Genomic DNA, 16759 nt, shown 5'->3' with positions numbered 1-16759 from the left:
TGGGTTGGACATGAAAAGTTTATGGTGTACATAGCACAGACTGGTGGATGTTTATGGTATACATACACATACATAAGGATGTTTACGTTACATGCCACATGCATGAGGATGTTTACGTTACATGCCACATGCATGAGGATGTTTACGTTACATACCACATGCATGAGGATGTTTACGTTACATACCACATGCATAAGGATGTTTTGTATTGATGTTTGTACCATCCTATACTTCTGGACTTCAGGTCTGTTGTTCAGTGTTACAGTGATACAGATATTGTTGACTATATACTTAACCATACCTATATATAATATATATGTTATAACATAGTGTAAAGTATATCCACAACACTGATAGCCAACAGAAACAATTCTAGTGACTTAGTTCTCCTGTTTGTGATGATATTAAACCTGAGTTGTGTTTTTGTTGACAGGCTGCGCGGGGGCATAAAAATGTACCCAATGCACAACTAGTATCCGACGACCGACAGCAGATGATAGATGATTTGGTCAGCCATCTTGATTCTGCGGGGAGTCCGTTGGAGGAGGCACATTGGAAACAAGTTGAATCCCTGTCACCCAGGGCAGCAGGGAGCAACAAAGGAGACAAACGCTGGGTCAATGTTGGTAAGGCGACCAGTCTCAACCAATCAAGTGCCAAAAAAGTGTCCCGCTTAAATCCAGATGAGGAGCTTGTGTTAGGACTAACGCTCCCATCTGAAACTGAAAGTCAAAATAAATATAGTACACAGAATGACACAGATTCCACTATGGCAAGCCCTTTGATGAAAAGGAGAAAATTTCGCCCTACAGAAAGTGTCGACTCTCAGGTGCCCCCACCACTGCCACAAAGCCAGCCACCATCTTTAAACTCAACCCTTAATGGTGCCGATAATTTCGTTACTGCTGGATTTCCTGGACTGGAACAGGACTTTCCGGATGAAATAATGTATGAGCAGGACTACAGTATGGTGTCCGCTCCGCTCCAGACTTCACACTCCATGATGAGCATGCCTGACAGCGGGCATGGTACAGTGTCCACACTCAGAAGTCAGGCTCTACAGGAGAGAATCACCCAGATCAGTCAGGTTTTACAGGTAAATATCAGGTGTTAATTACAGGTGTTGATGAGTTACAGGTGTGATGACTAACAGGTGTCCATGAGCTATCAGGTGTGATGACTAACAGGTGTGTATGAGTTACAGGTGTTAATAAATTACAGGTGTCCATGAGTTACAGGTGTGATGACTAACAGGTGTCCATGAGTTACAGGTGTGATGACTAACAGGTGTCCATGAGTTACAGGTGTGATGACTAACAGGTGTCCATGAGTTACAGGTGTCTATGAGTTACAGGTGTGATGACTAACAGGTGTCCATGAGTTACAGGTGTGATGACTAACAGGTGTCCATGAGTTACAGGTGTCCATGAGTTACAGGTGTGATGACTAACAGGTGTCCATGAGTTACAGGTGTCAATGAGTTACAGGTGTCCATGAGTTACAGATGTCAATGAGTTACAGGTGTCCATGAGTTACAGGTGTCAATGAGTTACAGGTGTCCATGAGTTACAGGTGTTAATGAATTACAGGTTTCCATGAGTTACAGGTGTGATGAATTACAGGTGTCCATGAGTTACAGGTGTGATGACTAACAGGTGTCCATGAGTTACAGGTGTGATGAATTACAGGTGTCCATGAGTTACAGGTGTCGATGAGTTACAGGTGTCACGAGTTACAGGTGTGATGACTAACAGGTGTCCAGGTGTTACAGGTGTGATGACTAACAGGTGTCCAGGAGTTACAGGTGTGATGACTAACAGGTGTGATGACTTACAGGTGTGATGACTAACAGGTGTCCAGGAGTTACAGGTGTGATGACTTACAGGTGTGATGACTAACAGGTGTGATGACTAACAGGTGTGATGACTAACAGGTGTCCAGGAGTTACAGGTGTGATGACTAACAGGTGTGATGACTTACAGGTGTGATGACTAACAGGTGTGATGACTTACAGGTGTGATGACTTACAGGTGTCCATGAGTTACAGGTGTCCATGAGTTACAGGTGTGATGACTAACAGGTGTCAATGAGTTACAGGTGTGATGACTAACAGGTGTCCATGAGTTACAGGTGTGATGACTAACAGGTGTGATGACTGACAGGTGTCAATGAGTTACAGGTGTGATGACTAACAGGTGTCCAGGAGTTACAGGTGTGATGACTAAGAGGTGTCCATGAGTTACAGGTGTGATGACTAACAGGTGTCCAGGAGTTACAGGTGTGATGACTAACAGGTGTGATGACTTACAGGTGTGATGACTAACAGGTGTCCAGGAGTTACAGGTGTGATGACTTACAGGTGTGATGACTAACAGGTGTGATGACTTACAGGTGTGATGACTAACAGGTGTGATGACTAACAGGTGTCCAGGAGTTACAGGTGTGATGACTAACAGGTGTGATGACTTACAGGTGTCCATGAGTTACAGGTGTGATGACTAACAGGTGTGATGACTAACAGGTGTCAATGAGTTACAGGTGTGATGACTAACAGGTGTCCAGGAGTTACAGGTGTGATGACTAACAGGTGTGATGACTAACAGGTGTCCATGAGTTACAGGTGTGATGACTAACAGGTGTGATGACTAACAGGTGTTGATGAAATACTGGTGTTGATGAGTTTCATAAGTTTAAAAATTATCATTATGTTTGCAGAAAAAGCCAATAGCTAATGAGGTAACAGATGAAGATGATGATGTCATGATCTGGAAAATAAAGGTAAAACATATTAGCAGTGTTTATATTATCCTTTACATTTCATAGATTAGAACTTTTAATGTCAAGTTTCATTAATTAATAAACTGTATTATGTAATACAATCCAATACTTGTTTGACGAAGAGGTAGTCCCACATTAAAATCTGCAGATACTTGATATTGAACAATATGAATATTTTGTTTTCATCATAGACATCTGAGGCTCTACGTCAGATGGAGAATTATGACAAGGAGAACAGATACCTGAAGGAAGAGGTGAGGTCATAATGTATAACTCCACCTCCCCTCTCTCCACCCCACCCACCCACACCATTCTACCTGATGTAGTATATCTACCAGCAGTCAAGTCTCATCCTATCAGATTCAAATTGTAATTATTCACAGACATACTGTTTATTTTGCTTCAGTGTTTTTCCTATGTAGACACCCTCAGTTGAAACAATGGATGGATGTTACTCCTCAGATTCTCCTCATTCTGATACTTATATTATTATTACTATACCATAATCAGTGCATTCTCACCTACCAGTTTCATCATTAAGGCCTCCACCTCCTCCCATGTAGACATGCCCCCTATAAAATTGATTTGTTGTTGCTATGGTTACCATGTCCCCTGATACCTTTCATTTAGCTCCCTCCGGCAGTGAGACGTAAGGCAAAGGTAAGTCAGTTATCTTGGAAGTTGTGTTCACTTTAAAAAAATCTTTTTGGCACTTCATGTTGTGACACTCAGCTCTGATCTTTCTTAAGTCCATGATCTGTAGGAAAAGTGCCAGATATGTCATAATAAATAGAAGATTATTGTATCTGTTAAAAAAGTCTAGTCTTTCTTTCTTTCTGTTTTGTTAGGAGTTTTTTTTGTTTTTGAAATATTGAAAGATAAAAGTGCAGTCATGTAAATTTCATCACAGTTGCATGCTGGGATAGCTTCACTTTTATCACTCCATGCTAGTGTTAATGACTGGGTGATCGGAACCACTGATACATAAGACTGTCTGTAATATGTCTGGTTCTGCATGATTTCATGACAAGGTTACATGTCAAGGTCACTATAGACAATGCTATGCACCCTCACACAACAGCTATGTTACAGCACTAGATAAGGTAGCTGTGACCTAGATATTGACAATTTGATCTGATCAAGTAAGAAGTGATATTTGTTGAAGAAGTTGTATCAACATCAACAATGAAAACCTTAACATAATGAGTGTCCCGGTAACAGAGGAAGACATCATTTTAGAGGTTTTTTTGTTATATATTATGTGAAAAAAAATTTGCACACAATCATTTTCATCTTGAAGATGGATGACAGGGATTTTTTTTGTCTAGAAGTCAATGTTCAGTTTCACAATTTCCTGTTGTCTTTGTTGCTGGAATAATATGTTGTGATTTTATTTTTCATGAAGTCTGTCTACTTTTTTCCTGATAATATGTTGAGCCTTAAGCCCAGAATACATCTCTTGCTACAATTTCTTCGTTATCGTAATTAGCTTTCTATGTAGTTTTTGCATTTAGCAGTAAAAAGCATTTGAAAATTCATTATGGAAGAAATTCATTTCAGAGTTGAAAACTGTTTTTATTACCTGAGAAAATGATTTTTCAGTAAATTGTGAAGATAATTGGATCACCCAGGGACAGACATTTGTTTGTATATATGCAGTTTCTTTGAAGTAAATCAGTGAAAGTGACTCTGAAAGTCAAAGTTATAATTAGGATGTAATGTCAATGTTCAACTTTAGATGAAAAAGCATATACCATGTAAAAGAGGTCATTATTAATAGCAATGCCTCCGTTAGGATTCAAACCCAAGACCCCGGGGTTACTGGTCTGATGCTGATTGAGCTAAAGAGAAGTTCTCACTAGCTAAGCAGTATAATATGGCTAGTGTTATACCAGGTTAACACACATATGCTGCTACAGGGTGGAGTTCTTCTTCTCGCTAAATATACATTGTTATATACATATTATTATAGAGATAAGTGGCTGTCTGTTCAAGAGAATATTTGAGCTGTTGTAAGTGGCTGTTTGATCAAAAGATCATCTGAGATGTTAAAATGTCTGTTTCTAAATCTTATCATTTTGTTACATTCTATCAATATTGTGGTTGTTTACAGATAACAAAGTTAGAGAAGGATTTGGAAAATAAATCTCGCTACATCTTAATCCTGGAGAAATTCCTTGACAAGCTTTCAGAAACTCTGAAACTAAAGGTAATAGATATTTCAATATAGATTTCTCATCTGAACAGACGTGAATTAACACAAACTTGTATCAACTTCTAAGTGTCTAATTATCATAACTTAAGTAATGATGGTCATTGTCTTATGACAGATTTCATGTTTGTTTGCTGTAAACATTTTTTAGTTGACTTTAAAAAACTTTTAAAACCCAAATATCCTTGAAGAAGTGGAAATGACCTTTAACTAATTGAAAATGTCTGAACGGGTGTATAATTGCCTTGAGCCACATTTAGATTGTCCTTGAACTTGGTTTGAAATGACCTTGTACTTAGATTATTGTCAATGTTGCCTTACCAACAGGAGACGAGGAACAGTAAGGAAGTTGTCCAGATTGTGGAGGCGGAACTGATCAAGGTCAGGGAGGAGCTTGCTGATGCAGGACATAAGAAACTTGATCTATCACAGGATGTTGTGGCTCTAAATATGGAGCTCAACAAACGTCAAAGGGAACTTATTGCCAAGGTAACTCTAGTCACATAGTACACAAAAATAACAGATATGGTGTTTTACACATTAAAGATTTGGATTCAGTGATAACACCATTCAATAAGTGTTTATCATCGAAAGTCATTTACAATCTTATGGAGACATGTTTGAAAAAAGCATTGGTGGCAATTTATTATTAATGTTAAAGAAATTGTTTTGCAGAGAAATGAGGCAGACAGTTTGATGCGTGAACTACGACAATGGCAAGAGGAATGTCGTACCATTGAGGACATGCGAACAAACGCCCTCGACTCCTTACAGTGTCTCCAGCAGGAGGCTGAGGAAATCAAGGAACTGGAGAAATCTTTAAAGCATGCCAAGGACGAAAACAACAAGCTGCTTAAACAGGTATAGGTTCATTTCCCCTCCCTCACACAAAGAGTGTGGTTCTGTACTATATAAAAACATGTGATATAGACATACTAACTCCTAATAACATATTCAATTCTATATGGTGTCCTCAAGTAAGTCTGATTCATTAATGATGCAAGTATAGTTGTCCTTTGTTGTTACCCACACAGTGTAAGACATTAAAAGGACAAATTAAGGATTTAGAGGTTACAGCAGCTGAAAACACACAACTTACTGACCAGGTGACTGCTTTGAGGTCAGAGGTCAGTCTCATCCCACAGTTAGAGGAAGATAATTCCCAGCTGGAGGATAAAATAGAGGAATGCTCCCAGCTGTTAGAGGATAGGGTAAACATAGTTGTTGTGTAGCACTTAAACAATTAAATGCATTCAGATATTTTAAACAACTTGATTTAAATTCAGAACTGTATGCAGGATTGGTTATTTAACTTATTTTATTTCTTTGCAAAAGTACACCTTTTGACAAAAAACTAAAAAAATAACATAAAATTAAAAAAAATGAAGAATACAACAATTGACTTTATTTTCTCAGTTTCAAGCTTTATTTCATTAGATTATATTGATCATGATTGACTGAAAAATAATACAAATCCTGTTCTTTTTAATTCCTGATGTCAGTCGGAAAAGATAAAAGATCTTTTAAAAGAGATCTCAGAATGTGAGAGTAGAGTTGTCTCCCTTGAACAAGATAACATTTGCCTTGAGAAGGACAATGTTGGTTACGACAACATAAAATCACAGGTAACTTTCACTGTTACATTAGGTAGGTGTTTGCATGAAACAGCATGGTGATGGTGATCTAAAGGATGTCCTCTTTTTTTTCTTTGGTTGGTTTTTATTTTCCGTCTTTCCAAAATGTTTTACATTGGTTTTATTTTTCATATCAGATTAGTTATTGTTCAGCTTGGGTGAAGTATAAATAATGTATATTCATGTCGGCTAGTGAAGTGCTGAACATGGTAAACATTTAAACCTTATTATTTTGGTTCCTGTGGAGTGTGATGGTGTCACTACTGTATCAAGGTTTTAAACCCACCACAAACTTCAATATGCTGGAGTCCACATTTATTCTACTTGTTTCACTTTTACTTTGGTAACTGAAGTGTGAGTTAGTGTTCACTAGTTGTTCCATTATTTTGTCAAAATAGTCTTTTTCCAGAGTTCAATGTAAAATATGTAATATCACAAATCACTACATGTTTGTAACTTTGTGTCCATAGAGAATTACATGCGTCACTTATCACAACTCTGTATGATCTCAAATTCTCTGTGTTAAGAGATTTGTATGCATCACTGGTCACAATTTGTTATATTATGGATTTCTCCATATACTTGAAGAAATCTACAGATAATCATTGATCTCAAGCCGTTATGATATCATTTTGTAACTCTCCATGTTTGAAGATAATAGCATGAATCACCCATCACGTTATGACTTTAAATTATTATGTAATTCACTGAGTCAATGCTTACTGCTGTTTTCTATTCAAAATTTTCTATTTGGAACTGGATAAAACTTCCTGGTACAAAACATAGTACTGATGGGTTGATTTCTACAGAGGTCACAATGTGATGAAGTACAGTTACACAAATTAACAATATGCCATACGTCTTAATGCATCTTTTAAGCTCGCTGAAATTGTATCATTCTTACATTACTTTAAATATCAGATGTCTCATCCTTATATGACAGTATAGATACTAGTGGCTCATGTTTTGCAGTTCTCCCAGATGAAACAGACAAAAGAGGAAGCAGTACTTGCACTTGTACCCTTAAAGTCTAAAGTAAATCGTCTCTCTCAGAAGTGTAAAGAAAAGGTGAGTAATATGTGATGTACCCTTAAAGTGTTTAGTTTATTTTCAATTATCAGATGTGTTAAAAGAAAAAGGTGAGTCATTGTCTACAAAGAAAAGGCAAGTCAACATGAGATGTACTTTCAAATTCTAAGTCAATTGTCTCTCTCAGATGTGTAAAGAAAAGTTGTTTCTTTGTGTATAAAGAAAAAGTGAGTAAATGTATGATATACTCTCTATGCAAAGAAAGGGTGAGTCATGGTGTATCTATCAGGTGTTACCTCTCTCTTTGTACTCCTCCTTTAGGATGAGTTGCTACGACGATTGGGAGAGGAGCTGAGGAAACTAAAGGGCATCAGTAAACCAGTTGTCCTCCTGGAACAGTTACGACACATGGAGGAGCAGATGGCCGGAGAAGAGTACAATAGACCAGACTCAGACACTGACCTACACAGATCATCATCAGTGTCTTCATTTAATGATGTGTTAGATCCAGGTGCCTGGAGTGATTTGGATATGTCACCTGGTAATATTAACGGACGACCAAAGTCTGCTGACCAATATGACCGCCATCAGAGGCCACTACCTTCACAGCAGCTTCCTTTAATACACCGCCCAAACAGGTCGCCAGTGTACAGTCTAGAACAGCGAGGCCACAAAAAGCCACCAACAGGACACATGCCACGCCACACGGCCTTCGTGGCGGTGGCTGACTATGACCCGAATGCTTTCTCTAAGAGTGGCCGTCCCCGTCTGGAGTTAGAGCTTGTAGAGGGCGACACTGTTACTATCACAGGTCAGTACACATTGATCATCTGGCTTTATTGTTGTTATGACTTCCATCCAAAGAAATACAACATTTTGTTTATTTAAATCTTCAGTCTTAAGTGAGTTCTTGTGTTATGTGGCATTGTCCCTTGAAAGGTCACATAAGACAGTTTAGACTGTTCATACTTTGTGATAAAGTTAAAGAGTATTGAAATTTTATTTTGTAGGTCCATTAGATAGCTTTGGGTATTATGAGGCTGAGGTCAAAGGTCGTGTTGGGCTGGTACCAGCCAGTCATGTACAGCCTGCATCAGGGATAGAGGACCTCGGAAATCTTAATCCCAGCCCTAACGAGCGCCGGGTACAACAGCTCCAAAATACACCTTCTCATCTTGACCCGAGCCCAGAGAAAGTCCTCAACATGCACAACCAGCTACAGCAGTCTCACCAGCCCCATCGATATGGTGAGTAATAGTCACAGTCATGGCTAATGATGTTAAGTCAAGTGTTAAGTCAAGGTCAGTGAATGTTTAATGACATATATTATCTTCTGGACTCCTCTATAATAGAAAACAACTGCTGGAAGGGCAACAGACCTATGCTGTGGAATGGCATCTTTGTTCATGTGTTGTCAACGTTCTTCTCAATAGCGAAGTGATTTAGAGTCATGATATTTTGCTAGTAGCAGTCTATGGTAAGGTACCTTCAAAGTTGTCAAATGAATGACTTAAACAACTTATAGGTGAAATTAGATGTAAAATCAATTAAAAAATCAAGGTATAAAGAAATGCCTTCTACTTCTGCATTTGTGCGGTAATTTGTTTCTTTGTTACTCTCAGTGTCACTCAAGCTGTCACCACGTCAAGTCAACGGCCACTTACCTGGAAATCTGTCGCCACGAGGCCAGCAGAATGTCAGAGGTCAGCTGTCACCTCAGTTTAAACAAGGTATGTACCAGCACTGTCCTTGGTGGATAGTCGTACAGCACTGTGTAAAGTTTTGTTGTGCTGTAGGTAAAGTATTTCAGAATTAAATACAGTAAAATCATTGACCCTGTTTGTGTACGAATTGTCAGTGTTTCTAATGTCTTTGAAAATTAAATATACAGCGTCTACTCCAGTAGATATCATATATATCTTTCTTCTTAAGGTCAAGGGGTGTTACAGGTCACAAGAGTTACATAGTTACACTTATTTATAATCTAATTGCAATATATCAGTATATGTTGGCAGGCTTATTATCAGATGTGGGCTAATTACTGGAGGGTGTGAAATAAACTCATGAAACAAAGGATGGTGTTGAACCTATTTACCAACAATCTGTTTAATGTCTTTACCAGGTGTTCCAGAACCTCCTACAGAATTGAAAGCAGAGAAAACTGCAGGAGGCAAAAGTATTTTACTTTCCTGGACTCCTCCTAAACTTAATGAACTAGCCCAAAGCAACAAGTCACAGGTCATAGGTTACAAGGTAAGTCATATGTCGTAGGTCATAGGTTACAAGTTATATGTCACAGGTCATAGGTTATGTCATAAATTACAAAGTTATTTATAAATTATATGACATCGGTTACAAGTCATATAACACAAGTCATATGATATATATATACAAGGTAGGCCTATGTCACAGGTTATAGGTCACATGGTTGGTCAGTTTACAAGAAAGGTCATGTCACATTAAATACTTGAAGAAGAGATAGCTATACTACTTGGTAACACTACATAGCAACACTACTTGGTAACACTACCATCAGTAAAGTATGTGTATCTTTGTATCTGTCCTCTGAATACAACTGACTGATAAGCAGCAAATTTGACAATATTCTTCTGTCAGCTTCTAAAGTTCATGTAGCAGTTTTATGGTAAACACTTTAGTTGTAGGCATGCTAACTTTACTAAGAGGCAGCCTAGCTACCTTAAAACACTTAATTCAAGAGTATTTGTCTAAATGGTTTTTAACAGTGTTCATGCTTTGCCTGAAATTGACTACTTTCAACACAATGCAGACCTTGATCAGTCTAGAATTTGTTTTATACAGAAAAATATTATAAAGTTCATTGAAATAAATTGATGTTAAATGTTTGGCTAACATATTATAAATTACCAGATCTACATGAATGGAAAAGTACAGCAACAAGTCAACAGCCCTCATTTGTCCAAAGCAGTAGTGGACACACTGGACACTGGTCACTCTATTCGCCTTGGTATCCAAACACTCACCACCAATGGTCCTGTGTCTGTTGTTAAGGAGATCACCTTTCGCCATGACAACAAAAAGGAAGATGTTGAGGGGGAGCCTGAGGGTGAAGACCTTGTACGCCATCTCAACAGTACTGACTTCCGAGCAGGCAGGAGACATATGGTACACATTTAGTTTTATATTTCATATAGAAACTTTCAAAAATTTAAATTTTCCTTAAAGATCGTTTACCTGTCTCCTAACTTATATTTATCTACATCATATTTAAAGATACTGACATATGTAAACAGGTTTATAACTGTGTCTACTTTGTGATTGTTGGGTGGTGCAGTGGTAACACACTCATCTTTCACCTCAATGTCTGGGGTTCATTTCTCAGAGTGGACATGTAAAGGTACGCACTTGCACAACTATGTGGGTTTTTTCTGGGAGCTGTGGTTTCTTCCCACAGTGAAACCCCTCACACCTCACATAATATAAACGGATAGCTTGTTTCACAGTTGTGGTAAAATAAATAAAGCTTATGTTAAAAAGAATGTAAGCTTAAAACAAAACAGTATACACTTCATTCCATGTGTAAAAAGGTTAATCGTACTTTGATTACGATTTGTCTACCACATAACCTTTGTGTCAAGAGGTTGGCTTATTAACGGACAGTGAATTGGCATTAGTTTTTATTTCTGCAGAACAATAATAGATATGGGTGGGCTTATTACCAGACAGTGGCTTATAAGGATTATATTTATTTATGCTATTCTCTGTAAAGAGTGAAAAAATGACATCTTTTTGTTTTGTTGCAGTTTTTGGGTGTGTATGACTATGATCCTGCCCACCAGTCGCCACGGGAGAACTCAAGTTATGAGCTTGCCTTCCATGCTGGTGATGTCATAACAGTTTATGGCAAAGAACGTCCAGATGGCTTCTATTATGGAGAGGTAAAAAGGTCAAAGTCGTTGTTCAAGGTCACTTATTCTTTATCAGCAGGAAGAAATTGCTGGTGCAGGCAGTGAAATATATATCTGATATTCATGTAAAGACAATTTTGAATAGATCATTTTATTTCTCCAATATTTCACAAGTGCATTCTTGGTTTTGGCTGGGAAAAGATAAATCTGTAAGAGTTTGGCTGGTCCTACCTTGTGTAAGAGTTTGGCTGGTCCTACCTTGTGTAAGAGTTTGGCAAGTCAACCCTTGTGTAAGAGTTTTGCTGGTCCTACCTTGTGTAAGAGTTTGGCTGGTCCTACCTTGTGTAAGAGTTTGGCTGGTCCTACCTTGTGTAAGAGTTTTGCTGGTCCTACCTTGTGTAAGAGTTTGGCTGGTCCTACCTTGTGTAAGAGTTTGGCTGGTCCTACCTTGTGTAAGAGTTTGGCAAGTCAACCCTTGTGTAAGAGTTTGGCTGGTCCTACCTTGTGTAAGAGTTTGGCTGGTCCTACCTTGTGTAAGAGTTTGGCTGGTCCTACCTTGTGTAAGAGTTTGGCTGGTCCTACCTTGTGTAAGAGTTTGGCTGGTCCTACCTTGTGTAAGAGTTTGGCTGGTCCTACCTTGTGTAAGAGTTTGGCAAGTCAACCCTTGTGTAAGAGTTTGGCTGGTCCTACCTTGTGTAAGAGTTTGGCAAGTCAACCCTTGTGTAAGAGTTTGGCTGGTCCTACCTTGTGTAAGAGTTTGGCTGGTCCTACCTTGTGTAAGAGTTTGGCTGGTCCTACTTTGTGTAAGAGTTTGGCAAGTCAACCCTTGTGTAAGAGTTTGGCTGGTCCTACCTTGTGTAAGAGTTTGGCTGGTCCTACTTTGTGTAAGAGTTTGGCAAGTCAACCCTTGTGTAAGAGTTTGGCTGGTCCTACCTTGTGTAAGAGTTTGGCAAGTCAACTCATGTGTAAGAGTTTTGCTGGTCCTACCTTGTGTAAGAGTTTGGCAAGTCAACCCTTGCGTAAGAGTTTGGCTGGTCCTACCTTGTGTAAGAGTTTTGCTGGTCCTACCTTGTGTAAGAGTTTGGCAAGTCAACCCTTGTGTAAGAGTTTGGCTGGTCCTACTTTGTGCAAGAGTTTGGCAAGTCAACCCTTGTGTAAGAGTTTGGCTGGTCCTACCTTGTGTAAGAGTTTGGCAAGTCAACCCATGTGTAAGAGTTTTGCTGGTCCTACCTTGTGTAAGGGTTTGGCAAGTCAACCCTTGCGTAAGAGTTTGGCTGGTCCTACCTTGTGTAAGAGTTTTGCTGGTCCTACCTTGTGTAAGAGTTTGGCAAGTCAACCCTTGTGTAAGAGTTTGGCTGGTCCTACCTTGTGCAAGAGTTTGGCAAGTCAACCCTTGTGTAATAGTTTTGCTGGTCCTACCTTGTGTAAGAGTTTTGCTGGTCCTACCTTGTGTAAGAGTTTTGCTGGTCCTACCTTGTGTAAGAGTTTGGCAAGTCAACCCTTATGTAAGAGTTGGGCTGGTCCTACCTTGTGTAAGAGTTTGGCAAGTTAACCCTTGTGTAAGAGTTTGGCAGGTCCTACCTTGTGTAAGAGTTTGGCTGGTCCTACCTTGTGTAAGAGTTTGGCAAGTCAACCCTTGTGTAAGAGTTTGGCAAGTCAACCCTTGTGTAAGAGTTTGGCTGGTCCTACCTTTTGTAAGAGTTTGGCAAGTCAACCCTTGTGTAAGAGTTTGGCTGGTCCTACTTTGTGTAAGACTTTGGCAAGTCAACCCTTGTGTAAGAGTTTTGCTGGCCCTACCTTGTGTAAGAGTTTTGCTGGTCCTACCTTGTGTAAGAGTTTGGCTGGTCCTACCTTGTGTAAGAGTTTGGCTGGTCCTACCTTGGGTAAGAGTTTGGCTGATCCTACCTTGTGTAAGAGTTTGGCTGGTCCTACCTTGTGAAGAGTTTGGCTAGTCAGCACACTAAGCCTCAGACTGACCAGCCAATCTATTAAAAGGTTGAGACATCCCTATTCACAGAACAGATCCATATAAGATTCTATTAATTACAACCAGTTTTAAAAATGTCTCTTAATACACATTTCCAACCTGAAGAAAAAATTTCGAGGTAATAGATATTTTGTTCGCGTGTAAGATTTAAGATTTCATATTGAAAACAAAATTGAAGAATAACCTTCATGTCCTTCAGATGAATGGCCGTCGGGGACTTGTACCCGCTAGCTTTATGGAGGAGATTCCAGTTAACAGCGCTGGTATAAAGGTAGGTAACTCATTATTGTATCTTACCAGTGTAATGGTCAGCTTTGTAAGGAAAGTTTAAAAATACACAGCAAAATTACATTGTCTTTATTATGTCTCATGCTCAGTTCATGACAGTTAGATGTAACTCCTTTTCTGTATATCACCTATGATAATACCAGCCATAGTAACTAGTAAACATTTGATCAAACCTATTTTCTTAATGAGAATGGTATGTAGAAACACTGTCTTTATGAGACATGTTAATATGCGACACCATTTTGCCAGTTTTTAACATTTCTAAAACAGCATTAGGTGTAAAAACAATTCAGACCTTAATCTGTATTTCAGTCAACTTTTTAGTATTCTGTATATATGTTTTACTTTAATATAATATTTTTACTTTAAATTTCAGTCGTCGCCTAAGTCTCCCAATGCATACAGAAGTACGCTAGAGATAAAGCACGCCCTCCAGCGGTAACCAGCATTAACGCCAGTTTAGACTGGCAAATATGAAGATAGCTGTGATATTTAACTTTAATGATGTGAAAATTTCGGTGCAATGACCCAAAGGGCAGCACCTATAAAAATAGCAAAATGAAAAATTTCTATAAATAGTTATGTAAACATATATTCACTAGTTGTAACATTTTCGCTGTTACCTTAGTGTATGAACACAAAAGGTAATTGTATTTATCATCTTTAATCTAGGCACATTTTTATGCAATATTTAACGTAGTACATATAATTTGTGTTAGCATGGACGTGTTGTTTTTATTTATCTCCCAACTCCTTGCAGCATAAGTTAAAGACTTTAAGGTTTTCATCAAAGAAGAAATTTTGTACAGTTGCTCACCTTAAGTTATTTGCACAAGCATTACCTAGTTACAGGTCTAATGTGTTATATTGCTAGGAAATGGAAGTTATTTAAACTAAACCTATCGTAGTCAAACATGTATTTGACAGCTATATGAACTAATTGTTTGCCAAAGTATAGAACCAGTTTCAAGATATGATAAAAGCAACAGCTCTATTGTATTAACCACATTGTGACCTTTATTTATGATTGTAAATCTCTCCTGTTTCACAAACATTTCAGAAGTCTACCTTAAATCCAGGCTTAAGCTTCACTATAATGTTACTTCTATGAAAAGTCTAGAGAATTGTGTCAGAAGTCTTCGGACTTTTCCTTTGTTTGCTACTACTGGAGTTTGAGTTGAGGCGACTTCTGAAATCTTTTGCTGACACAGCTTTGTAGATCCTACGACATACTCACATGTGATCATGTGTTTTCACTTGCTGTCATATTGCTGGCATCCCACTTAAATACCTTGTACAGTGTATAGAAATCAAGAGGAGGTAACTCTGAAACTTTTGTTTAAGGATGTCATTTAAAATACTGTGTTAAAATTAATTTGTCATTAATGAACAAAGGTCAAGGTCATGCTACGATCCCATGATCAGTAGTTGTTAAGTTATTGGGACTGTTGTTGTACTGTTAATACGATATTGTTTGAAATCACCAGTTTAATCTGCCAGTAATGGAGTTTTTTGACTTCCTGTTAGTGTAAGATCAGTTCAGTGTTTGATAAGTACATCTATTAGTCAGATATAGAGAAATATGAGTCATTGGTTTAACATCTTTTTGTTATATCTTCATTGTTATGAAGTTTGTTATTTCGCATGAATTAAAGAAGTTCGTTTTCGATGTATTACAATATGTAAGAATCAGTCATTAGATACTACAGTTAATTGTTTCTTTCAACTTGATTTGAAGTAATCACATGTTATCTGTCTTTTGTTTCTCTTCAATTTATCCATCAACTTTCACTTTATATTACATAATGATATTCTAACCTGGTGAGTTACACAGCAATAGCAAGTGCAAATATAGTACAAATTCTAGGATGCATTTAAATTTTATCAAGTCCATCGAATTCAATTCTTTATTAATTTACGAATTCTAAAGTATGATTTATGTTTGTTATTTATATTTTTGTACAAGTTATTGACAAAAACCTGTAATGACACATTAAACTGTCTGATAATATAAAACCTTTCTTTGTTCTGTATCTTTGCGAGATTGAAGCTGCATGAGTACATGTAAATTGACTCTGTAATTAAGTACTTGTATATAGAAAAGTGTTGCTGAAAGCCTTAAGTTTTAAATTGTTTAATGTCCAAAACATCTAAGGTTTTCTAAGGATGGCTAATATCAGTCGGCTTCATCTCCGTGCTATCACAAGGTGGCTTACATGAACTTATCACAGCTTTCCAAAAACATGTGCACTCAAAAGAAGCATTTACCTTGTACATAACTTAATGTAAGTCTCCATGTGATGGTGTCGAGATGAAGCTGACTTTACACTGCTACAACACTGAATAAATATTATTGAGGGCACATACCTGACAGGACATCACACTCCGTTAGATGACAAATTCTAATATAATGTCTCAAACAATTATGTTCAAGGAGTAAGTCTGCCAAACAATAATCATGAAGTGTTCTCACATTATTGATATTATCAATATTCATAAAGTGCAATCAATGATATCAATATTCATACAGTGCGATCAATGATATCAATATTCATAAAGTGCGATCAATGATATCAATATTCATACAGTGCGATCAATGATATCAATATTCATACAGTGCAATCACTGATATCAATATTCATGAAGTGCAATCACTGATATCAATAGGGTATTCATGAAGTGCAATCACTGATATCAATATTCATGAAGTGCAATCACTGATATCAATATTCATGAAGTGCAATCAATGATATCAATATTCATGAAGTGCAATCACTGATATCAATATTCATGAAGTGCAATATTCATGAAGTGCAATCATTGATATCAATATTCATGAAGTGCAATCACTGATATCAATATTCATGAAGTGCAATTACTGATATCAATATTCATGAAGTGCAATCACTGATATCAATATTCATGAAGTGCAATCACTGATATC

General features: G+C 37.8%; 1 protein-coding gene across 2 annotated transcripts in view; it reads left to right on the top strand.

The window, feature by feature from the left end:
- Positions 1 to 15831, top strand: part of LOC132546945 (nuclear anchorage protein 1-like) — a 113941-nt gene extending 98110 nt beyond the window's left edge. For both annotated transcript variants that reach the window (XM_060210675.1, XM_060210674.1), the window contains 15 exons: positions 434 to 1096; positions 2716 to 2778; positions 2970 to 3032; positions 4892 to 4987; positions 5318 to 5479; positions 5666 to 5851; positions 7597 to 7692; positions 7975 to 8464; positions 8664 to 8900; positions 9276 to 9383; positions 9776 to 9906; positions 10543 to 10797; positions 11436 to 11570; positions 13727 to 13798; positions 14192 to 15831. In XM_060210675.1, the coding sequence (XP_060066658.1) occupies positions 434 to 1096; positions 2716 to 2778; positions 2970 to 3032; positions 4892 to 4987; positions 5318 to 5479; positions 5666 to 5851; positions 7597 to 7692; positions 7975 to 8464; positions 8664 to 8900; positions 9276 to 9383; positions 9776 to 9906; positions 10543 to 10797; positions 11436 to 11570; positions 13727 to 13798; positions 14192 to 14257 (2823 nt within the window). In that variant the 3' untranslated portion in view covers positions 14258 to 15831. The remainder of the gene's footprint in view (positions 1 to 433; positions 1097 to 2715; positions 2779 to 2969; positions 3033 to 4891; positions 4988 to 5317; positions 5480 to 5665; positions 5852 to 7596; positions 7693 to 7974; positions 8465 to 8663; positions 8901 to 9275; positions 9384 to 9775; positions 9907 to 10542; positions 10798 to 11435; positions 11571 to 13726; positions 13799 to 14191) is intronic.
- The last annotated feature ends 928 nt before the right edge of the window (positions 15832 to 16759 follow it).

Source organism: Ylistrum balloti, unplaced genomic scaffold (assembly GCF_031769215.1).
Source record: "Ylistrum balloti isolate Yb309-2 unplaced genomic scaffold, AGI_CSIRO_Ybal_v1 Utg369922, whole genome shotgun sequence".
Lineage (NCBI taxonomy): Eukaryota > Metazoa > Mollusca > Bivalvia > Pectinida > Pectinidae > Ylistrum > Ylistrum balloti.
The sequence above is the reverse complement of the archived record's forward strand: the minus strand, read 5'-3'. Positions and strand labels throughout refer to the sequence as shown.